The 26,051-nt window shown below is 41.8% G+C and overlaps 1 protein-coding gene across 8 annotated transcripts in view; it reads right to left on the bottom strand.

Annotated features, from left to right (window-relative positions):
* Positions 1–25,788, bottom strand: part of klhdc3 (kelch domain containing 3) — a 70,234-nt gene extending 44,446 nt beyond the window's left edge. For 4 of the 8 annotated variants that reach the window (XR_016489259.1, XM_036956450.2, XM_090211970.1 and 1 more), the window contains exons 1-3: positions 25,654–25,763; positions 10,576–10,875; positions 6,305–6,481 (exon numbers count right to left, since the gene is read on the bottom strand). Coding sequence is in view for 7 of the 8 variants with exons in the window: in XM_036956450.2 (XP_036812345.1) it covers positions 6,305–6,481; positions 10,576–10,729 (331 nt within the window). In the remaining variant the exon portion in view is untranslated. Of the gene's footprint in view, positions 1–6,304; positions 6,482–10,575; positions 10,876–17,015; positions 17,188–19,045; positions 19,081–25,653 lie in introns of those variants that run through there. The other 4 variants (XM_090211968.1, XM_090211969.1, XM_090211971.1 and 1 more) reach the window with 4 other exon arrangements.
* Between the last annotated feature and the right edge of the window lie 263 nt (positions 25,789–26,051).

Below are 26,051 nucleotides of genomic sequence, written 5' to 3'. Positions count from 1 at the left end.
ATAAGATAAGGCATAGCTTAAGGACCCTAACCCCAACCCATAAGATAAGGCATAGCTTAAGGACCCTAACCCTAACCCATAAGATAAGGCATAGCTTAAGGACCCTAACCCTAACCCATAAGATAAGGCATAGCTTAAGGACCCTAACCCTAACCCATAAGATAAGGCACAGCTTAAGGATAAAAGGCCTATTCGTTTTAAGACTAAGTCACTGTTCATTCAAGTGTTATAAAATGTTATAAGCTAAATAACACCGTTTCATCTGATTGTTGTTGACTTCTATAAATGCACAATACGTAAGCTATTCAAAATAAAGTTGTTTGTGTGAAAACTCCGACATCGACTCTTCATTTATAATTATATTTTTTGTTCCTGCTTATTGAAAGTGCCCAATCGCCCATTTTACAATTAAAGGACATTAATAAACACTTATAAATACTCCCTGAAGTATGTGTGGTGCCTCAACTCATCTCACTTCGGTCTCTAGGTGGACTCACTCTCCCCAAGTAGAACCTCACCAGCGACAACACTTACATTCCATTCACAAATAATACAAACTGACCACAGTTCTTTGTTAGTTTCTTTGCGTTGTTTGTAACATATGTTTTTACTTTTTTGGACATAATGTTGCTGCTACCGTCTCTTATGACCGAAAATAACTTCTGGACATCAGACTGCGATTACTCACCACGGAATGGCAGAATCCTTTTTTTTTGCTTTAAACCTTTTGTGACTAGGGGGCAGTATTTTCATTTTTGGAAATATAACGGGATATTTTGTCAGGACAAGATGCTAGAATATGCATATAATTGACAGCTTAGGATAGAAAACACTCTAAAGTTTCCAAAACTGTAAAAATATTGTCTGTGAGTATAACAGAACTGATATTGCAGGTGAAAGCCTGAGAAAAATCCAATCCGGAAGTGCCTCATGTTTTGAAAGCGCTGCGTTCCAATGCGTTCCTATTGAGCAGTGAATGGGCTATCAACCAGATTACTGTTTCTCCGTATTCCCCAAGGTGTCTACAGCATTGTGACGTAGTTTTATGCATTTATGTTGAAGAATACCCGTAAGCGGCTACATTGCGCAACTGGTCACCTGATGGCTGGCTCCCAGAGTGATTCTCGGGTAAAATACAGAGGTAGCCATTATTCCAATTGGTCCTACTGAAAAAACAATTGTCCCGGTGGATATACTATCGAATAGATATTTGAAAAACACCTTGAGGATTGATTATAAACAACGTTTGCCATGTTTCTGTCGATATTATGGAGCTAATTTGGAATATTTTTCTGCGTTTTCGTGACTGCAATTTCCGGGCGATTTCTCAGCCAAACGTGAAGAACAAACGGAGCTATTTCGCCTACAAAAATAATATTTTTGGAAAAAAGGAACACTGGCTATCTAACTGGGAGTCTCGTGAGTGAAAACATCTGAAGCTCATCAAAGGTAAACTATTTAATTTGATTACTTTTCTGATTTCCGTGACCAAGTTACCTGCTGCTAGCTGGACAAAATGCTATGCTAGGCTATCGATAAACGTACACAAATGCTTGTCTAGCTTCGGCTGTAAAGCATATTTTGAAAATCTGAGATGACAGGGTGATTAACAAAAGGCTAAGCTGTGTCTCAATATATTTCACTCGTGATTTTCATGAATAGGAATATTTTCTAGGAATATTTATATCCGTTGCGTTATGCAAATTAGTGTCAGTCGATGATTACGCTCCCTCATGCGGGATGGGGAGTCACTAGAGGATAACGAGTCCGACGTGAATGATATACTGCTTCCCGGGAACAGGCCCAGATCCCCGTCAATTGCGTGAAGAGGTGGAAAAAAAGGGGCCCGAAGGAGGGGTGCCTTCTGAGAACTAGTAAGCGATCGAATAAACCCCCTATAAACCCTTCCTTCCATTCCGCGAGAAAAATTGCAATCTTTGTAAAATAAAATTGATGACCTACGCGGAAGATTAAACTACTAAACTTCATGGAGTCATGGCTGAACAACGACATTACCAACAAACAGCTGGCCGGTTATACACTGTATCGGCAGGACGGAACAGCGGCAAAAATTAAAGCACGGAGCACTAGTGACTGGATCAATAAAAAAGTGGTCAGATGAAGCAGATGCTAAGCCACAGGTTCCGGGATTCTACAGATGGAATTGAGGAGTACACCACATCAGTCATTGGCTTCTATGCTCGCTTCAAGACTAATAACACTGAAACATGCATGAGAGCACCAGCTGTTCCGGAAGACTGTGTGATCACTCTCTCTGCAGCCGATGTGAGTAAGACCTTTAAACAGATCAGCATTCACAAGGCCGCAGGGCCAGACGAATTACCAGGACGTCTACTCAGAGTATGTGCTGACCAACTGGCAAGTGTCTTCACTGACATTTTAAACCTCTCCCTGTCCGAGTCTGCAATACCAACATGTTTTAAGCAGACCACCATAGTCCCTGTGCCCAAGAACACTAAGGTAGCGTACCTAAATGTCTACCGACCCGTAGCACTCACGTCTGTAGCCATAAAGTGCTTTGAACGGCTAGTCATGGCTCACATCAACACCATTATCCCAGAAACCCAAGACCCACTCCAATTTGCATACCGCCCCAACAGATCCACAGATGATGTAATCTCTATTGCACTCCACACTTTCCTATCCCACCTTGACAAGACCTTGTGAGAATGCTGTTCATTGACTACAGCTCAGCATTCAACACCATAGTGCCCTCAAAGCACATCAATAAGCTAAGGACCCTGGGACTAAACACCTCCCTCTGCAACTGGATCCTGGACTTCCTGAAGGTCTGCCCCCAGGTGGTAAGGGTTGGTAACAACACATCCGCCACGCTGATACTCAACACGGGGGTCCCTCAGGGTTCATGCTCAATCCCTTCCTGCACCTCCTGTTCACTCATGACTGCATGGCCAGGCACGACTTTAACCCGATCATTAAGTTTGCCGATGACACAACAACAATCGACAACGATGAAACAGCCTATAGGGAGGAGGTCAGAGACCTGGCCGTGTGGTGCCAGGACTAGAACCTCTCCCTCAACGTGATCAAGACAAAGGAGATGATTGTGAACTACAGGAAAAGGAGGACCGAGCATGTCCCCATTCTCATCGACTAGGCTGTAGTGGAAGAGGTGGAGAGATTCAAGATCCTTGGCGTCCACATCACCAACAAACTAGAATGGTCCAAACACACCAAGAGAGTTGTGAAGAGGGCACGACAAAACCTATTCCCCCACAGGAGACTGAAAATATTTGGCATGGGTCCTCAGATCCTAAAAAGGTTTCACAGCTGCACCATCGAAAGCATCCTGACGGGTTGCATCACCACCTGGTATGGCAACTGCTCGGCCTCCGACCGCAAGGCACTACAGAGGGTAGTGCATATGGCCCAGTACATCACCGGGGCCATGCTTCCTGCCATCCAGGTCCTCTACACCAGGCAGTGTCAGAGGAAGGCCCTAAAAATGGTCACACTTCAGCCACCCTAGTCATAGACTGTTCTTTCTGCTATCGTAAGAGGTACCGGAGCGTCATGTCAAGGTCAAAGAGACTTCTAAACAGCTTCTACCCCCAAGCCATAAGACTCCTGAACATCTAATCAAATGGCTACCCAGACTATTTGCATTGCCCCCCCCCCCCCCCCCCGCTGTTTTATACTGCTGCTACTCTCTGTTGTTATAGTCACTTTAATAACTCAACCTACATGTACATATTACCTCAACTAACCAGTGCCCCCGCACAATGACTCTGTTTTGGTACCCCCTGTATATAGCCTCCACATTGACTCTGTACCGGTACCCCCCCTGTATATAGCCTCGCTATTGTTATTTTACTGCTGCTCTTTAATTACTTGTTACTTTTATTTCTTATTCTTACTCATATTTTTTTTTGAACTGCATTGTTGGTTAGAGGCTCGTATGTAAGCATTTCACTGTAAGGTATTCGTCACATGTAACTAATACATTTTGATCTGATGAATACAATAACTACGTATTCATACCATGACTCTCCCATTCCATGGAATGTCTACCGCCCTCTGCTAAAATTGTATTTGTTTTTTCGATGATAGACAAGGTTAACTGACTTTATACAAGTAAAGACAAACAAAATACATGGAATGTTCACAGGCTTCATGTTGGGGTAAAAAAAAGCATATGGTTTTCGAAGACTTGTCAGTAGATGTGGTTTTCCTGAGTTACATTTAAAAAAGGATACATCTAACATTTAAAGAGGAGCTGGGTTGGAGAGGCCTATACTGCCACCTACTGTAGTAACAGCAGTGGTGTAGGCATCCTGATAAATAACAATACACCATGTTCTCTTATATCCCAGCACATGAACCAAGAAGGCCGTTTTCTGATGTTGAATTATACCATACATGGTGAAAAATACACATCGATTTCATTGTATATCCCCCGAGAGGCAAATATGTTTTTTTTTTTTTTATAGAATTGAAGCTATATTTGATGAAATCCAGGCAGGAACTATTATCTTATGTGACCAAAGTCATACAAAATCGATAAGATTGACAGACAAGGCAAATTCAAGGAGTAATCTATACAAATAATTTCCAGGACACCTGGAGATTACTATTCCCAACTACAAAAGACTACTCCTTTTTTTCTCTCAAAGTAAGAAAAGCTATTCAAGGATTTGACTACATTTTCTTACCTCGAAAAATGAGTTAAAAAAAATAATGATATTTTGATATCAGATCATTCTCCAGTATCATGCTTAATTACACCAATAGTAATATTAGAATATTCTGTGAAGAGCACAGGGCGCCAGTGGCGAATTTGCCAATCTTGGTGTTCTCTGGCGAATGCCAAACGTCCTGCACGGTGTTGGGCTGTAAGCACAACCCCCACCTGTGGACGTCGGGCCCTCATATACCACCCTCATGGAGTCTGTTTCTGACCGTTTGAGCAGACACATGCACATCTGTGGCCTGCTGGAGGTCATTTTGCAGGGCTCTGGCAGTGCTCCTCCTGCTCCTCCTTGCACAAAGGCGGAGGTAGCGGTCCTGCTGCTGGGTTGTTGCCCTCCTACAGCCTCCTCCACGTCTCCTGATGTACTGGCCTGTCTCCTGGTAGCGCCTCCATGCTCTGGACACTACGCTGACAGACACAGCAAACCTTCTTGCCACAGCTCGCATTGATGTTTCATCCTGGATGAGCTGCACTACCTGAGCCACTTGTGTGGGTTGTAGACTCCGTCTCATGCTACCACTAGGGTGAAAGCACCGCCAGCATTCAAAAGTGACCAAAACATCAGCCAGGAAGCATAGGAACTGAGAAGGGGTCTGTGGTCCCCACCTGCAAAACCACTCCTTTATTATTGGGGGTGTCTTGCTAATTGCCTATAATTCCCACCTGTTGTCTATTCCATTTGCACAACAGCATGTGACATTTATTGTCACTTCAGTGTTGCTTCCTAAGTGGACAGTTTAATTTCACAGAAGTGTGATTGACTTGGAGTTACATTGTGTTGTTTAAGTGTTCCCTTTATTTTTTTGAGCAGTGTATATATATATATATACACATACACACACACACACACACACACACACACACACACACACACACACACACACACACACACACACACACACACACACACACAAAAAATCGGCCGATTAATCGGTATCGGCTATTCTTGGTCCTCCAATATTCGGTATTGGTATCGACGAAAAATCATATCGGTCGACCTCTAATATAGACAGGTGTGTGTCTTTCCAAATGATGTCCAATCAATTTAATTTACCACAGGTGGAGTCCAATCAAGTTGTAGAAACATCGTAAAGGATGATAAATGGAAACAGGATGCACCTGAGCTCCATTTCGAGTCTCATAGCAAACGGTCTGAATACTTAAGTAAATAAGGTATTTATTTTTTTTATTTTTATAAATTAGCTAATATTTTGAAAAACCTGTTTTTGCTTTGTCATTATGGGGTATTGTGTGTAGATTGCTGAGGATTTCTATTTTTTTTAATCAATTTTAAAATAGGCTGTAACTTAACAAAATGTGGAAAAAAGTCAAGGGGTTTGAATACTTTCTGAATGCACTGTAAGTCTAGTTACCACATGTATTTAACATTTTGCTATGGCAAACAGGGAATAGGCCACTTGGCATGTCGCCCTGCTGTGTGCTCACTGCGCTGCACTGTTGTGTGCTGCCAGACACCAGCGGTGCAGTCAAGTTCAAATACGCCAAACCATAATTTGTGACATCACCATCAACGAAGGCTGATAGACGAAGCAATCGTTGAAGTGTACTTACTGATGTCAAAGGCATAGAGGACGTTGCAGGCCCCCTCCGTGTCGTTACGACCCCCCCAGATGTAGATGGTATCGTCCAGCAGCACGGCTGTGTGACCGTAACGCATGTAGGGGACATCCCTGGCATGTTCCCTACCACCTGTTCTCACTGGAGGCAACTTCATCCACCGCAGAGAAACTAGAGAGAGGAGACCGAGACGAGTATTACTACAGAGAGACACGGGTATTACTACAGAGACACTAGTATTACTACAGAGACACTAGTATTACTACAGAGACACTAGTATTACTACAGAGACACGAGTATTACTACAGAGACACTAGTATTACTACAGAGACACGAGTATTACTACAGAGACACTAGTATTACTACAGAGACACTAGTATTACTACAGAGAGACACTAGTATTACTACAGAGAGACACTAATATTACTACAGAGACACTAGTATTACTACAGAGACACTAGTATTACTACAGAGACACGAGTATCACTACAGAGAGACACGAGTATTACTACAGAGACACAAGTATTACTACAGAGAGACACTAGTATTACTACAGAGAGACACTAGTATTACTACAGAGAGACACTAATATTACTACAGAGACACTCGTATTACTACAGAGACACTAGTATTACTACAGAGACACTAGTATTACTACAGAGAGACACGAGTATCACTACAGAGAGACACGAGTATTACTACAGAGACACTAGTATTACTACAGACAGCCACTAGCACTACTACAGATAGCCACTAGTACTACTACAGAGACACTAGTATTACTACAGAGACACTAGTATTACTACAGAGTACAGCAACACTATATAATCTATTGAACTAGGCTACTGTATTTAATATATTGAACAAGGCTACTGTATTTAATCTATTGAACTAGGCTACTGTATTTAATCTATTGAACTAGGCTACTGTATTTAATCTATTGAACTAGGCTACTGTATTCAATCTATTGAACTAGGCTACACTACTGTATTTAATCTATTGAACGAGGCTCTGTACTTAATCTATTGAACAAGGCTACTGTATTCAATCTATTGAACTAGGCTACTGTATTCAATCTATTGAACAAGGCTACACTACTGTATTTAATCTATTGAACTAGGCTACACTACTGTATTTAATCTATTGAACGAGGCTCTGTACTTAATCTATTGAACAAGGCTACTGTATTCAATCTATTGAACTAGGCTACTGTATTCAATCTATTGAACAAGGCTACTGTATTCAATCTATTGAACTAGGCTACACTACTGTATTTAATCTATTGAACTAGGCTACTATATTTAATCTATTGAACTAGGCTACTGTATTTAATCTGCTGAACTAGGCTACTATATTTAATCTATTGAACTAGGCTACTGTATTTAATCTGCTGAACTAGGCTACACTACTGTATTCAATCTATTGAACAAGGATACTGTATTTAATCTATTGAACTAAGCTACTGTATTTAATCTATTGAACTAGGCTACACTACTGTATTTAATCTACTGAACTAGGCTACTATATTTAATCTATTGAACTAGGCTACTGTATTTAATCTATTGAACTAGGCTACACTACTGTATTTAATCTACTGAACTAGGCTACTGTATTCAATCTATTGAACTAGGCTACACTACTGTATTTAATTTATTAAACTAGGCTACTGTATTCAATCTATTGAACTAGGCTACTGTACTGTATTTAATCTATTGAACTAGACTACACTACTGTATTTAATCTACTGAACTAGGCTACTGTATTTAATCTATTGAACGAGGCAACTGTATTTAATCTATTGAACTAGGCTACTGTATTTAATCTATTGAACTAGGCTACTGTATTTAATCTATTTAACTAGGCTACACTACTGTATTTAATCTATTGAACTAGGCTACTGAATTTAATATATTGAACTAGGCTACTGAATTTAATCTATTGAACTAGGCTACTGTATTTAATCTATTGAACTAGGCTACAGGATTTGATTTATTGAACGAGGCTACTGTATTTAATCTATTGACCTAGGCTTCACAATTGAATCAATTAAACAAAATCAAACAGGTATAGGACATACACACGTTAAGCTGACCAGAGTGGTAGTGATTTAGGGAGACAAATCAACAGGTATAGGACATACACACGTTAAGCTGACCAGAGTGGTAGTGATTTAGGGAGACAAATCAACAGGTATAGGACATACACATGTTAAACTGACCAGAGTGGTAGTGATTTAGGGAAAACTGTGAAGGACCTAGGCGTTACTCTGGACCCTGATCTCTCTTTTGAAGAACATATCAAGACCATTTCAAGGACAGCTTTTTTCCATCTACGTAACATTGCAAAAATCAGAAACTTTGTCCAAAAATGATGCAGAAAAATTAATCCATGCTTTTGTCACTTCTAGGTTAGACTACTGCAATGCTCTACTTTCCGGCTACCCGGATAAAGCACTAAATAAACTTCAGTTAGTGCTAAATACGGCTGCTAGAATCCTGACTAGAACCAAAAAATGTGATCATATTACTCCAGTGCTGGCCTCCCTACACTGGCTTCCTGTCAAGGCAAGGGCTGATTTCAAGGTTTTACTGCTAACCTACAAAGCATTACATGGGCTTGCTCCTACCTATCTCTCTGATTTGGTCCTGCCGTACATACCTACACGTACGCTACGGTCACAAGACGCAGGCCTCCTAATTGTCCCTAGAATTTCTAAGCAAACAGCTGGAGGCAGGGCTTTCTCCTATAGAGCTCAATTTTTATGGAATGGTCTGCCTACCCATGCAAGAGACGCAAACTCGGTCTCAACCTTTAAGTCTTTACTGAAGACTCATCTCTTCAGTGGGTCATATGATTGAGTGTAGTCTGGGCCAGGAGTGGGAAGGTGAACGGAAAGGCTCTGGAGCAACGAACCGCCCTTGCTGTCTCTGCCTGGCCGGTTCCCCTCTTTCCACTGGGATTCTCTGCCTCTAACCCTATTACAGGAGCTGAGTCACTGGCTTACTGGGGCTCTTTCATACCGTCCCTGGGGGGGGGTGCGTCACTTGAGTGGGTTGAGTCACTGACATGATCTTCCTGTCCGGGTTGGCGCCCCCCCCCCCCCCCCCCCTTGGGTTGTGCCGTGGCGGAGATCTTTGTGGGCTATACTCGGCCTTGTCTCAGGATGGTAAGTTGGTGGTTGAAGATATCCCTCTAGTGGAGTGGGGGCTGTGCTTTGGCAAAGTGGGTGGGGTTATATCCTTCCTGTTTGGCCCTGTCCGGGGTGTCCTCAGATGGGGCCACAGTGTCTCCTGACCCCTCCCATCTCAGCCTCCAGTATTTATGCTGCAGTAGTTCATGTGTCGGGGGGCTAGAGTCAGTCTGTTATATCTGGAGTACTTCTCCTGTCCTATTCGGTGTCCTGTGTGAATTTAAGTGTGCTCTCTCTAATTCTCTCTTTCGGAGGACCTGAGCCCTAGGACCAGCCCTCAGGACTACCTGACATGATGACTCCTTGCTGTCCCCAGTCCACCTGGCCATGCTGCTGCTCCAGTTTCAACTGTTCTGCCTTATTATTATTGGGCCATGCTGGTCATTTATGAACATTTGAACATCTTGGCCATGTTCTGTTATAATCTCCACCCGGCACAGCCAGAAGAGGACTGGCCACCCCACATAGCCTGGTTCCTCTCTAGGTTTCTTCCTAGGTTTTGGCCTTTCTAGGGAGTTTTTCCTAGCCACCGTGCTTCTACACCTGCATTGCTTGCTGTTTTGGGTTTTAGGCTGGGTTTCTGTACAGCACTTTGAGATATCAGCTGATGTACGAAGGGCTATATAAATACATTTGATTTGATTTGATTTAGGGAGACATATCAACAGGTATAGGACATACACATGTTAAACTGACCAGAGTGGTAGTGATTTAGGAGACATAAACAGGTATAGGACATACACACGTTAAGCTGACCAGAGTGGTAGTGATTTAGGGAGACATATCAACTGGTAAAGGAAAACCTCAGGATAAAATGTGTTAGTGATTTAGGTCAAGAGAAGACAGTAATGTCAGAAATCATACATGAAGATTAACTGGTTTCAATATAGCTTCCTGAACTACTTCCTTCACAGTACCATTTCCGTCAACCTACCTGTGTTGAAGACATTTACATCTATCTGTGTCAGTGTATCCTAGTGCTCCTCAGTCCCCATACACACATTATCCACAGTTGCACTGATGTAGCCCTAGACAGTCATACCAGTTCTTTAGAAAGTCTACAATAGTAACCTACCTGTGTTAAAGATGTGTACATCTATCTGTCTCAGCGTCTCGTAGTCCTCTCCAGAGCAGTACCCTCCGAAGGAGAACACCTTGTGTCCCACGGAGACAGCAGCATGGTTCACCCTCCGCGGCCCTCCTTCCAGGTGGGTCGTCCAGCGTAACATCCCACACTAACAGCGTTCCGCTAGCAGCTAAAGCTCCAATAGCACCACTCTTCACCCGTCCTCCTCTCGGCTCCCTGGCAGCCTGTCACCCTGTACTAGTCCATTACCCTCTCTTCTGCTGTCACCCCATTCACCCTCAAACAGACCTGGGGAAAGAAAGAAACACAAAGACAGAGGTCAGAGAAGTAGGAGAAATCAGAGAGATGTCAGAGTAGTAGGAGAGATCAGAGTAGTAGGAGAGATCAGAGAAAGGTCAGAGTAGTAGGAGAGATCAGACAGAGGTCAGAGTAGTAGGAGAGGTCAGAGTAGTAGGAGAGATCAGACAGAGGTCAGAGTAGTAGTAGAGGTCAGACAGAGGTCAGATTAGTAGGAGAGGTCAGAGGAGTAGGAGAGATCAGACAGAGGTCAGAGTAGTAGGAGAGGTCGGAGGAGTAGGAGAGATCAGACAGAGGTCAAAGTAGTAGGAGAGATCAGAGAGAGGTCAGAGGAGTAGGAGAGGTCAGAAAGAGGTCAGAGTAGAAGGAGAGATCAGAGAGGTCAGAGGAGTAGGAGAGGTCAGAAAGAGGTCAGAGTAGAAGGAGAGATCAGAGTAGAAGGAGAGATCAGAGAGGTCAGAGTAGAAGGAGAGATCAGACAGAGGTCAGAGGAGTAGGAGAGTTCAGAAAGAGGTCAGAGTAGAAGGAGAGATCAGAGAGGTCAGAGTAGAAGGAGAGATTAGATGTATAGGAGATCAGATATGTAAGGAAACGGTTAGGCTCTAACAGAAAAGGACACTGAGGAGGAGGCAGCATGCAGACAGAGGGGAACTCAGGCTCCTCAGGGCCTGCATTATCTCTGATTGGAGGGTATTTTAGGAGGTGGTCATTAGGGTTGGGCGGTATCTATATTTTCATAATGTCATAATGTTTCTCTACCATATAGAGTTGTTTGGTATTAACGGAAGTGCACAAAGGGCCGGTATTTTGGGGCGGGGGGGGTTCACACAAAACAATTTAGGCAGCATGGATCTCGATCCAAGAGGGGATTGATTGTCTCTGCTGTAACCAAGAAGCTTGATCTTGACATCTAGCTGCTTAGCTAGCAAGTTAGAAAACCTAATACATAGTTGGAGCCCTGAGCTGAATATAATTTATTTGACAAATCTTAGATAGTTAACATATAGTTAGTTATAAGCAGTGACGGAGCAATCACCCCCCGCGAGACAAGGGAGCCCCCATCTGATTAAATATATTATAGTGCATTCAGACCCCTTGACTTTTTCCACATTTTGTTAGGTTACAGCCTTATTCTAAAATGGATTAAAACGTTTTTTCCCCCTCATCAAACTACACACAATAATGAAATATCACATTTACATAAGTATTCAGACCCTTTGGCAGAGATTACAGCCTTGAGTCTTCTTGGGTAAGACCTGTATTTGGGGAGTTTCTCCCATTCTTTTCGGGGCGGCAGGTAGTCTAGTGGTTAGAGGGTTGGGCCAATAACCGAAAGGTTGCTAGATTGAATCCCCAAGCTGACAAGGTAAAAATCTGTCATTCTGCCCCTGAACAAGGCAGTTAACCCACTGTTCCTAGGCCGTCGTTGTAAATAAGAATTTGTTCTTTAACTGACTTGCCTAGTTAAATAAAGGTTTTTAAAAAATTCTCTGCAGATCCTGTCAGCTTTGTCAGGTTGGATGGGGAGAGTTGCAGCACAGCTATTTTCAGGTCTCTCCAGAGGTGTTCGATCCGAGTTCTGGCTGGGCCACTCAAGGACATTCAGCGACTTGTCCCAAAGCCACTCCTCATAGTCTTGGCTGTGTGCTTAAGGTCATTGTCCTGTTGGAAGGTGAACCTTCGACCCAGTCTGAGGTCCTGAGCAGGTTTTCATCAAGGATCTCTCTGTACTTTGCGCCGTTCATCTTTCCCTCGATACTGACTAGTCTCCCAGTCCCTGTCTCTACAAAACATCCCCACAGCATGCTGCTGCCACCACCATGCTTCACCGTAGTCATGGCGCCAGGTTTCCTCCAGACGTGAGGCTCGGCATTCAGGCCAAAGAGTTCAATCTTGGTATCATCACACCAGAGAATCTTGTTTCTCATGGTCTGAGAGACCTTTAGGTGCCTTTTGGCAAACTCCAAGCAGGCTGTTATGTGCCTTTTACTGAGGAGTGACTTCATCTGGCCACTCTACCATAAAGGTCTGATAGGTGGAGAACTGTAAAGATGATTGTCCTTCTAGAAGGTTCTCCCATCTCCACAGAGGAACTCTGGAGCTCTGGCAGAGGCACCATCGGGTTCTTTGTCACCTCCCTGACCAAGTCCCTTCTGCCCCGATTGCTCAGGTTGGCCCGGAAGACAGATCAGATCTAGGAAGAGTCTTGGTGGTTTCCATTTACCAATGATGGAGGCCACTATGTACTTGGGGACCTTCAATGCTGCAGAAATGTTTTGGTAGCCTTCCCCAGATCTGTGCCTCGACAGAATCCAGACTGGGAGCTCTACGGACATTTCCTTTGACCTCATGGCTTGGATTTTGCTCTGACATGCACTGTCAACTGTTGGACCTTATATAGACTAGAGGTCGACCAATTAATCTGCATGGCCGATTTCACATAACAATCAGTAATCTGCGTTTTTGGATGCCGATTATGGCCGATTACATTGCAATCCATGAGGAAACTGCGTGGCAGGCTGACCACCTGTTACGCGAGTGCAGTGTCAAAAGGACCTTGTGGTTACCAAGGAGCCAAGTTAAGTTGCTAGCTAGCATTAAACCTCTTATAAAAAAAACAATCAATCTTCACATAATCACTAGTTAACTACACATGGTTGATGATATTACTAGTTTATCTAGCTTGTCCTGCGTTGCATATAATCATTGCGGTGCTTGATAATTTATCATTGAATCACAGCCTACTTCAACTTTGCCAAACGGGTGATGATTTAACCAAAGAGCATTTGCGAAAAAAGCACATTCGTTGCACAAATGTACCTAACCATAAACACTAATGCCTTTCTTAAAATCAATACACGGAAGTATCTTTTTTTTAAACACCACATACAGTGCCTTGCGAAAGTATTCGGCCCCCTTGAACTTTGCGACCTTTTGCCACATTTCAGGCTTCAAACATAAAGATATAAAACTGTATTTTTTTGTGAAGAATCAACAACAAGTGGGACACAATCATGAAGTGGAACGACATTTATTGGATATTTCAAACTTTTTTAACAAATCAAAAACTGAAAAATTGGGCGTGCAAAATTATTCAGCCCCCTTAAGTTAATACTTTGTAGCGCCACCTTTTGCTGCGATTACAGCTGTAAGTCGCTTGGGGTATGTCTCTATCAGTTTTGCACATCGAGAGACTGAATTTTTTTCCCATTCCTCCTTGCAAAACAGCTCGAGCTCAGTGAGGTTGGATGGAGAGCATTTGTGAACAGCAGTTTTCGGTTCTTTCCACAGATTCTCGATTGGATTCAGGTCTGGACTTTGACTTGGCCATTCTAACACCTGGATATGTTTATTTTTGAACCATTCCATTGTAGATTTTGCTTTATGTTTTGGATCATTGTCTTGTTGGAAGACAAATCTCCGTCCCAGTCTCAGGTCTTTTGCAGACTCCATCAGGTTTTCTTCCAGAATGGTCCTGTATTTGGCTCCATCCATCTTCCCATCAACTTTAACCATCTTCCCTGTCCCTGCTGAAGAAAAGCAGGCCCAAACCATGATGCTGCCACCACCATGTTTGACAGTGGGCATGGTGTGTTCAGGGTGATGAGCTGTGTTGCTTTTATGCCAAACATAACGTTTTGCATTGTTGCCAAAAAGTTCAATTTTGGTTTCATCTGACCAGAGCACCTTCTTCCACATGTTTGCTGTGTCTCCCAGGTGGCTTGTGGCAAACTTTAAACGACACTTTTTATGGATATCTTTAAGAAATGGCTTTCTTCTTGCCACTCTTCCATAAAGGCCAGATTTGTGCAATATATGACTGATTGTTGTCCTATGGACAGAGTCTCCCACCTCAGCTGTAGATCTCTGCAGTTCATCCAGAGTGATCATGGGCCTCTTGGCTGCATCTCTGATCAGTCTTCTCCTTGTATGAGCTGAAAGTTTAGAGGGACGGCCAGGTCTTGGTAGATTTGCAGTGGTCTGATACTCCTTCCATTTCAATATTATCGCTTGCACAGTGCTCCTTGGGATGTTTAAAGCTTGGGAAATCTTTTTGTATCCAAATCCGGCTTTAAACTTCTTCACAACAGTATCTCGGACCTGCCTGGTGTGTTCCTTGTTCTTCATGATGCTCTCTGCGCTTTTAACGGACCTCTGAGACTATCACAGTGCAGGTGCATTTATACGGAGACTTGATTACACACAGGTGGATTGTATTTATCATCATTAGTCATTTAGGTCAACATTGGATCATTCAGAGATCCTCACTGAACTTCTGGAGAGAGTTTGCTGCACTGAAAGTAAAGGGGCTGAATAATTTTGCACGCCCAATTTTTCTGTTTTTGATTTGTTAAAAAAGTTTGAAATATCCAATAAATGTCGTTCCACTTCATGATTGTGTCCCACTTATTGTTGATTCTTCACAAAAAAATACAGTTTTATATCTTTATGTTTGAAGCCTGAAATGTGGCAAAAGGTCGCAAAGTTCAAGGGGGCCGAATACTTTCGCAAGGCACTGTATATCTGCTGTTTCCTGAAGTCCATGATCTTCTCCTTTGTTTCGTTGACATTGAGTGAGAGGTTGTTTTCCTGACATCACACTCCGAGGGCCCTCACCTCCCTTCAGGCTGTCTCGTCATTGTTGGTAATCAAGCCCACTACTGTATGGTAGTCGTTGGTGAACAGGGAGTACAGAAAGGGGGCTGAGCACGCACCCTTGTGGGGCACCTGTGTTAAGGATCAGAGAAGTGTTTTTTGTACCTTCACCAGCTGGGGGTGGCCCGTCAGGAAGTCCAGAACCCAGTTGCACAGGGTGGGGTTGAGACCCAGAGCCTCCAAACTGATGAGCTTGGAGAATACTATGGTGTTGAATGCTGAGCAAAAGTCAATGAACAGCATTCTTACATAGGTATTCCTCGTCCAGATGGGAAAGGGCAGTGTGATGGCGATGGCATCGTCTGTGGACGTGTTGGGACGGTGTGCAAACTGAAATGGGTCTAGGGTTGCCGGTAAGGTGGAGTTGATATGATCCTTAACTTCATGACGACAGAAGTGAGTGATCCGAGGCGGTAGTCATTTAGTTCAGTGATCTTTGCCTTCTTGGGCACAGGAACAATGGTGGCCATCCTGCATTTGAAGATGTCCGTAAACACTCCAGCCAGCTGGTCTGCACATGCATTATGGGGTATCGTGTGTAAATTTATTTAAATCATTTTAGAACGTATTTCTTCAATGTAATATAACAAAATGTGGTAGGGGTCTGAATACATTCAAAATGCACTGTGGTACTGAGATACAGTACCAGTCAAAAGTATGGACACACCTACTCAATCCAGGGTTTTTATTTTTAATATTCTCTACATTGTAGAAAAAGTGAAGACATTAAAACTATGAAATAACACATATGGAATCATGTAGTAACCAAATAAGTGTTAAACAAATCAACTTCATTTTTATATTTGAGATTCTTCAAAGTAGCCACCTTTTGCCTTGATTACAGCTTTGCACGCTCTTGGCATTTTCTCAACCAGCTTCATGGTTGGTTGGTTGGTTGAAATGCATTTCAATTAACAGCTGTGCCTCATTTAGCGTTAATTTGTGGAATGTATTTTACATTCCTCCTAAAGTGTTTGGAGCCAATCAGTTGTGTTGTGATAAGGTAGGGGTGGTATACAGAACATCACCCTATTTGGTAAAAGACCAAGTCCATATTATGGCAAGAACAGCTCAAATTAGCAAAGAGAAACGACAGTCCATCATTACTTTAAGACATGAAGGTCAGTCAATACAGAAAATGCCAAGTAGAAGTGTGTTTCATTATGACAAGAAGCTATTTTCATGTTTTATTAGTTATAAATACAAATCAAAATCACACAAGAAGTCACAAATCCATACCACAAATTGTATTGCACACCAAATCAAAGTAATCAAGATTTATTGACCAGAATAACAGAGCACCAAACAACAACTACTATCTTCAAGTCTTTATAGACAGATAGTCATCTTGTTGGGCGATCTCAGAGCTGCTCTTAACCTGCAGGAAAATACAATGTCAGTACGTATCAAACACAACAATAACAATTCCACCTCTAACCTGATATTTTATTGTACCTTAATTCTGAATAGCTCACCTGAAGCAGAAAGCCTTGCCGTCCGAGGGCTTCCTGTTTGACATGAATCAGTTAAGCACTGTCCTCATGGGAAGAAGGGAACATTGTATCTTTGTATTGTATTGTTTCTTTTTGAAATGCAGTGCTCTCTTGTATTTGCTGGGTGACAGCTGATGTCTTCCATCCTCGTATCCTGTCAAAAGACAAATAGGACGTGTTCATTACACAATAACTATCAAAGCACATGTAAAAGGAAGAAGCAGATAAGCATCCAGTCTTGCATCAGACTATCCATGTTTGGAGTTCAGCAGTCATAAGTCCAGTCTGCAGCACGAGGTTGGCATCCTGACCAATACATGCATCAGCTATTTATCAAATTTATTTTAGGCGCGCACACACACTACCAGTCAAAAGTTGACACCTACTCATTGGAGGGGTTTTCTTTATTTTTACTATTTCCTACATTGTAAACTATTAAATAACATATGGAATCATGTTGTAAGCTAAAAAGGGTACGCAGAGGAGACTGCGTGAATCAGGTCATGGTCAAATTGCTGCAAAGAAACCACTACTAACGGTCACCAATAAGAAGAGACTTGCTTGGGCCAAGAAACACGAGCACTGGGCATTAAACCGGTGTAAAGCTGTCCTTTGGTCTGATGAATCCAAATTGGAGATATTTGGTTCCAACCACTGTCTTTATGTGATGCAGAGTAGGTGAACCGATGATCTCTGTTGGTGACAAGGCACACTTAACCAGTATGGCTAACACAGCATTCTGCAGCGATACGCCATCCCATCTGGTTTGCGCTTAGTGGGACTATCATTTGTTTTTCAGCAGGACAATGGCCAAACACACACCTCCAGGCTGTGTAAGGGCTATTTGACCAAGAAGGAGAGTGACGGAGTGCTGCATCAGATGACCTGGCCTCCAAAATCCCCCGACCTCAACCAAATTGAGATGGTTTGGGATGAGTTGGACCGCAGAGTGAAGGAAAAGCAGCCAACAAGTACTCAGCATGTGGGAACTCCTTCATGACTGTTGGAAAAGTTGGAAAAGCATTCCAGGTGAAGCTGGTTGAGAGAGTGCCAAGAGTGTGTAAAGCTGTCAAGGCAAAGGGTAGCTCCTTTGAAGAATCTAAAATAAAAATAGTTTGATTAGTTTAACACTTTCTTGGTTACTACATGATTCCATGTGTGTAATTTCGTAATTCTGAAGTCTTCACAATTATTCTACAATGTTGAAAATCGAAAAGTAAACAAAAACCCTTGAATGATGTACATTTTTGACTGGGTCTGTCTGTTTATATAAACACACACGCACAGTTGAACCCTTTTTTTCCAACTACTCCACAAATTTCTTGTTAAACTATAGTTTTGGCAAGTCGGTTAGGATATCTACTGCATGACAAGTAATTTTTCCATGAATTGTTTAGACAGATTATTTCACTTATAATTACACTGTATAACAATTCCAGTGGGTCAGAAGTCTACATACACTCAATTAGTATTTGGTAGCATTGTCTTTAAATTGTTTAACTTGGGTCAAACGTTTCAGATAGCCTTCCACGGGCTTCCCACAATAAGTTGGGTGAATTTTGGCCCATTCCTCCTGACAGAGCTGGTGTAACTGAGTCAGGTTTGTAGGCCTCCTGGCTCGCACACACTTTTTCAGTTCTGCACACAAATTTTCTATAGGATTGAGGTAGGGCTTTGTGATGGCCACTCCAATACCTTGACTTTGTTGTCCTTAACTTCTCATGGTATAGGGGACGCTTGCGTCCCACTTGGGAAAAAAAACTGGGAAAATGCAGGGCGGCAAATTCAAATAATATAAAAATCAAACATTTATTAAATCACACATGTAAGATACTAAATTAAAGCTACACGTTGTGAATCCAGCCAACATTTGAGATTTTAAAAAGCTTTTCGGCAAAAGCATTAGAAGCTATTATCTGATGATAGTCCCTTGTCAACAAAGAGAGTAGCATATTTCAACCCTGCAGGCGCTACACAAAACGCTGAAATAAAATATAAAAAACATGCATTACCTTTGATGAGCTCCTTTTGTTGGCACTCCAATGTCCCCTAAACATCACAATTGGTCCTTTTGTTCGATTAATTCCGTCCATATATATCCAAAATGTCCATTTATTTGACGCGTTTGATCCAGAAAAAAAACTGCCAAAAAACACAACGTCACTACAAAACATTTCAAAAGTTGCCTATAAACTTAGCCAAAATATTTCAAACTACTTTTGTAATACAACTTTAGGTATTTTTAAACGTTAATAATCGATCAAGTTGTAGACGGGGCTATCTGTGTTCAATACAGCAAGTAAACAAACCATGCTCCTTTTTACTTGCGCAACTCTCAATAGTGTAACGTTGTTCCAGGATGTGCTTCTTCTTCGTTGCACAAATGTATAACCTCAACCAAATTCCAAAGACTGGTGACATCCAGTGGAAGCGGGAGGCAAAAAAAATAAAAAATCTGAACAGTTAGTCCTCTGGGTTTTGCCTGCTACATAAGTTATGTTATACTCACAGACATGATTCAAACAGTTTTAGAAACGTCAGTGTTTTCTAACCACATCTACTAATAATATGCATATCTTATATTCCTGGCATGAGTAGCAGGAAGTTGAAATTGGGCACTCTATTTATCCAAAAGGGAAAATGCTGCCCCCTATACCTTAAGTTAAGCCATTTTGCCACACATTTGGAAGTATGCTTGGGGTCATTGTCCATTTGGAAGCCCCATTTGTGACCAAGCTTTAACTGATGTCTTGAGATGTTGCTTCAATATATCCACATACTTTTCCTCCCTCATGATGCCATTTATTTTGTGAAGTGCACCAGTCTCTCCAGCAGCAAAGCACACCCACAACATGATGCTGCCACCTCCATGCTTCACAGTTGTGATGGTGTTCTTCAGCTTGCAAGTCTCCCCCTTTTTTCCTCCAACTATAACAATGGTCATTATGGCCAAACAGTTCTATTTTTATTTCATCAGACCAGAGGACATTTCTCCAAAAAGTACAATCTTTGTCCCCATGTGCAGTTGCAAACCGCGGCCTGGCTTTTATTTAATGGCGGTTTTGGTACAGTGGCTTCTTCCTTGCAGAGCGGCTTTCAGGTTATGTCGAAAAAGGACTCGTGTTTAAGGACTTTTGTACCTGTTTCCTACAGCATCTTCACAAGGTCAGTTGCTGTTGTTCTGAGATTAATTTGCACTATTCGCACCAAAGTACTTTCATCTCGAGGAGACAGAACGAATCTCCTTCCTGAGTGGTATAACAGCTGCGTGGTCCCATGGTGTTTATACTTGGGTACTGTTGTTTGTCCAGATGGAAGTGGTACCTTCAGGCATTTGTAAATTGGTCCCAAGGATCAACCAGACTTGTGGAGGTCCACAATGTTTTTCTGAGGTCTTGGCTGATTTCTTCTGATTTTCCCATGATGTCAAGCAAAGAGCCACTGAGTTTGAAGGTAGGCCTTGAAATACATCCACAGGTTCACCTCCAATTGACTCAAATGATGTCAATTAGCCCATCAGAAGCTTCTAAAGCCATGACATCATTTTCTGGAATTGTCCAAGCTGTTTAAAGGCAGTGTCAACTTAGTGCATGTAAACTTCTGACCCACTGGAATTGTGATACAGTGAATTATAAGTGAAATAATCAGTCTGTAACTAATTGTTGGAAACATTACTTGTGTCATGCACAAAGTAGATGTCCTTCCCAACTTGCCAAAATTATAGTTTGTTAACAAGACATTTGTGGAGTGGTTGAAAAATGAGATTTAATGACTCCAACCTGAGTGTAAACTTCCAACTGCAACTGTCTATATTTTATTTCTATGTAACATTTAGATGTAGTCTATTTAATAAAACTACACAGAAAAGACCATAATTAAAATGCTTTGCTTGCTTACCTCAAGTAGAAAAAAATACAGTTTGTAAATACTCCAGGTTTGACAGATTGTCATTTCTTGCATCAACTGCGAGTTGACTGAAGAATGTTCCATGAATTTCAAAAAGTCCAACATTCCTAAAATGTCTCAAGACATAGCATTGACATGTCTTCAAAATGTTTAAGACGGTAGACATCTCAATTGCATGTCTCAAGAAGATGGGTATATATAATGTCTGTGTCCAGTTGCAGGTGGTTTGTTTGAATTTAGAAAATGCTCTGAAAACGCTCCCTGAAGTAATCCAACAGTGCTGTTTGGTCGATTTCAAATCTTTGATCGAGACAGGTTGGTCCACCCCAAAGTGCCACGTCATGATAACAATCACCTGTCTCAATCAATGAAAGAAGTCAGAGGAAGACGCGAAGCGAGAGGTTTTACTCTGCCCATGAAAAATAAGCATACAAAATGAAGAATTTGTGTATGGAGGTCAATGAGATTGTGTGGTCAACAAAATTATTTAATTTCTAATATGCTCCTTGCTGGACTATTTGATCTAATAGAAGTTGTTACGAATGCACTCATAAGTGGCATTTCAGCAAAACTTTGAAAAAAAACCCGACTTGATATCAATGTTGTTATAGAGAGAGGACACATCATGGATTTAACCCATTTTAACATGGACATTGAGGACTTCTACTAGGGGTGTGAACGTTTTAATGTTAAAACTTTAAACGCAGTTGGGATCTTTAACGTTAAGAAAAATTCCATAACCGTTTTCAGGCAGTTATCACAAAACATTTTCAGCGTTCTAGCCGACAGTCTATAAAGGCCTAGGGGAAGTTATAGCCGACAGGGTATAAAGTAGAAGTCGACCGATTAATCGGAATGGCCGATTAATTAGGGCCGATTTCAAGTTTTCATATCAATCGGAAATTAGTATTTTTGGGCTCCGATTTGCCGATTTTTTCCCCTTCTTTTTTTACACCTTTATTTAATCTTTATTTAACTTGGCAAGTCAGTTAAGAACACATTCGGCCTAGAAACGGTGGGTTAACTGCCTCGTTCAGGGGCAGAATGACAGATATTCACCTTGTCAGCTCGGGGAACCAATCTTGCATCCTTTACAGTGAACTAGTCCAACGCAATAACGACCTGCCTCTCTCTCGTTGCACTCCACAAGGAGACTGACTGCCTGTTACGCAAATGCAGTAAGCCAAGGTAAGTTGCTAGCTAGCATTAAACTTATCTTGTAAAAAACAATCATAATCACTAGTTAACTACACATGGTTGATGATATTACTAGATATTATCTAGCATGTCCTGAGTTGCATATAATCTGACTGAGCATACGAGTATCTAAGTATCTGACTGAGCGGTGGTAGGCAGAAGCAGGTGCGTAAACATTCAAACAGCACTCTCGTGCGTTTTGCCAGCAGCTCTTCATTGTGCATCAAGCATTGCGCTGTTTATGACTTCAAGCCTATCAACTCCCGAGATGAGGCTGGTGTAACCGAAGTGAAATGGCTGGCTAGTTAGCGCGCGCTACTCGCTCTGAGCCTTGGGGTGGTTGTTTCCCTTGCTCTGCATGGGTAACGCTGCTTCGATGTGGTGGCTGTTGTCGTTGTGTTGCTGATTCAAGCCCAGGGAGGAGCGAGGAGAAGGACGGAAGCTATTCTGTTACACTGGCAATACTAAAGTGACTATAAGAACACCCAATAGTCAACGGTTAATTAAATAAAAATGGTATAGAGGGAAATAGTCCTATAATTCATATAATAACTACAACCTAAAACTTCTTACCTGGGAATATTGAAGACTCATATTAAAAGGAACCACCAGCTATCATATGTTCTCATGTTCTGAGCAATGAACTGAAACATTAGCTATCTAACATAGTACATACTGCACTTTTACTTTCTTCTCCAACACTTTGTTTTTGCATTATTTAAACCAAATTGAGCATGTTTAATTATTTACTTGAGGCTAAATTGATTTTATTGATGCATTATATTAAAATAAGTGTTCATTCAGTATTGTTGTAATTGTCATTATTACAAATACATAAAATAATTAAATAAATAAAAATTGGCTGATTAATCGTTATCGGCTTTTTCGGTCCTCCAATAATCGGTATCGGTGTTGAAAAATCATAATCGGTCGACCTCTAGTATAAAGGCCTAGGGGAAGTTACAGCCGACAGGGTATAAAGGCCTAGGGGAAGTTGTTTAACTCAAATAAAACCAGAGGGGAAGAAGAGGCCAACTTTAGGCTACTTAGTGAATTTGCAAGGCATGCAAAACATTGCGAGATGCAGATTACCAAAACATGAGCAGGCTTCTGCCTTCCTCTCCCTCGCACTGGCCTCGTGCTCTTCACTAATGGTGCCAGGTCTCTTCACGAATGGTGCCCGTGTCTGTTCAGTCTGGTCTGTTGAGTGTAGAATATCCTAGCCTATTCATGGCACTGATGTCTTCGGGCCAGAGGAGCATACCCTACGTTTTCTCTCACGCTTTTCAGACATAATAATGGAATGTGGCCCCTTGAAAGCGCCTCGGCTACGGCATGTCTGTCTCTTAGTGTTGGCTACACTACGTTCTTTAAATGCCGACAAAAAAAAAATATTCTCTAGTGATTTAACTGACATGTGACATCAAGTAAAGTCCATCACTAGGCAGCCAGAACTGTCAATCAAATAATATTGAGCTGCTGCGTGCAGCCTGCTTGACTGCACGCAGACCACTCTCCTAAAAAAAGTACTTAAATACCGTGACTTACAAGACATTTAGTAGAAATAAAACACATCTAGCCATCATAACTTTAAAAAAAAATGTATAGAAAACACAGCAGCGGCAATTGTTGTCATCAAGGAAACCCTACAGAACATTTTACACAAGAGCAGAATTCTGTCTGAAAAAGACCTGATGCAGCACTGTTTTTAATCGTCTGAAAAGTTGTCATATGTCACTATTGACATGTGACTGTTACTGCGTTCTGTCTGAAGGCTTGAGGTAGACATGATTTTATTTTCCAACCCTAGAGGTCAAACATACATAACAGAATCATTATTCTGCATTGTGAATTGATGTGGAATTGTACGATTTTTGGTTTTAAAAAACGTCATGGTCAATCGAGTATCTTGTCACTATTACAGAAAGTCTTGAGAGAAGATGTAATATAAACAAGGGGGCAGCTTACACATTGCTGAATTCATTCATGGAGCAAAAAACAATAACAACATTTTCTAAATTCCAAAGAAGCAACCTGAAACTGGACACAGACATTTTAGAAGATACGTTTGAGAAGGAAGATAGCGTTGCCAAGTTAAAGTTGGTTGAAAATGAACCTATCCTGTAAGGGTAGTGGAGAATCACATCTGTAGCTCTGATCCTCTCTCAACCAGTGTTTCCGCTGTTCCAACCACCTCTGACCTTAAACAGCGCTCATAAATAAACCCTCTGAGGACTAATACACCCTTCTATTTCCAGATGACCTCATGGAGAAAGACCCCTACCACAGGTCACCTGCTAAAGCACGACTACCGACTGATTTCAGGAAATAACATGGTTCCTCAGCTATCTAGCAAGCATGATTGTGAGAAATATACGATCTAGCCAGATAGCTGCTAGCTAAGATTTGAGTTTCAAAATCTAGCTGGCTAAAAGTCTGTGTCAAAGCAGCATCAATGAGTTAGACACCTAACTTGCCTAAATATTCTGACATTTTTATTTAACCTTTAAATTAACTGTGCAATCAATTGGCATAGTCTAATTGACTCAACCAAATACATAAGTTTCTCTTAATTAAATCAGAAAAATCCATAGTTATTGATGGTTGTTTAGCTATGAAAGTTACCTAGTTAACTCATTGATCCTGTTTTGTAGTGTATCAGTGCTGCTAGCTGACAAATAAATATAGCTTTCTCACACCTTGGACCCTCCCTCCTACACACTGCTGCCACCTTGGACCCTCCCTCCTACACACTGCTGCCACCTTGGACCCTCCCTCCTACACACTGCTGCCACCTTGGACCCTCCCTCCTACACACTGCTGCCACCTTGGACCCTCCCTCCTACACACTGCTGCCACATGCCCATAAGTAGGTCATGTTATCTAACGTTACCTGGCTAGAGTAGCAAACCAGCCAACTAGGTTGATTTTACTGATTAAAAAATGTCCACACATCGGGAATAATATATTTAAACACATCTGAATAATAATGTTCACACATCTTTATAAAGTCCACGCAGCTTATTTTGACGACTATAGTAACTCTAGTACGAATAAACAGTCAACTGAGCAAATGTTCCTGGTTAACTAACAACTTCCAGTTAACTAACAACTTCTAGTTAGACAACTAAATGTAGGTGAGTTCTTAGCAAACACCTCATTCTGTATCAATAGAAGCCAGAAAGCTTCGTAAACCAGCTAGTTCGCCAACTTAACTAACATTACCCTTAGTTCAGATATAACTAACGTTAGACAACATTGAACGTGACTAAAAACTAGTTAGAGAGGAAACGCATATACAACTTTGTCCAACTGTAAAGTAGCTTCTTTGTGGCTAAATAGACAGCAACCCACACGGTGGCTAAGCTAACGACCAACGGGAGATCTATTCAACCACTGAAATCACCAACTTCCACGGGTGAGCCAGATATATATATATATGTGTGTGTGTGTGTATTAATCACAGCTGTAACTCAGCGTATAAGCGCGAACATGTATGTTTGTTAACCGACGTTACCTTGGACGCTGGATCCACTCTCCTCTCGGCCCTCTGGAAGTCTTCTTCTTCTGAGGTTTAACTTCTTCTTCTTCTGAGGTTTAACGGCGCTTGGCATCCAATGTGTTGCATTACCGCCCCCTACAAGACTGGAGTACAACTCCCTAAATACTTTACTTGAAGAAAAAAATATGTCCTAAATAAATAGCATACCATCTAATACTATACTTACTCTTTTCAAAATTATACAAAATAAAATTAACACCCCCCCCCCCCCCCCCCCTACTCCACTAATGAAAAGTATTTATTCCTACCTCATGCCATCACCCTGAAAGGATGGAACATCACCACTTAACACACCATGTGTTCTGCTGTTAAGTCTCACACACCCAAACACCTCTCTGCAGCTGCCACCACAA

The sequence above is a fragment of the Oncorhynchus mykiss genome, chromosome 20, assembly GCF_057628025.1.
Source record: "Oncorhynchus mykiss isolate SJ-2025 chromosome 20, ASM5762802v1, whole genome shotgun sequence".
NCBI lineage: Eukaryota > Metazoa > Chordata > Actinopteri > Salmoniformes > Salmonidae > Oncorhynchus > Oncorhynchus mykiss.
Note: the sequence above shows the minus strand (reverse complement) of the source record. Positions and strands in the feature narration are given on the sequence as shown.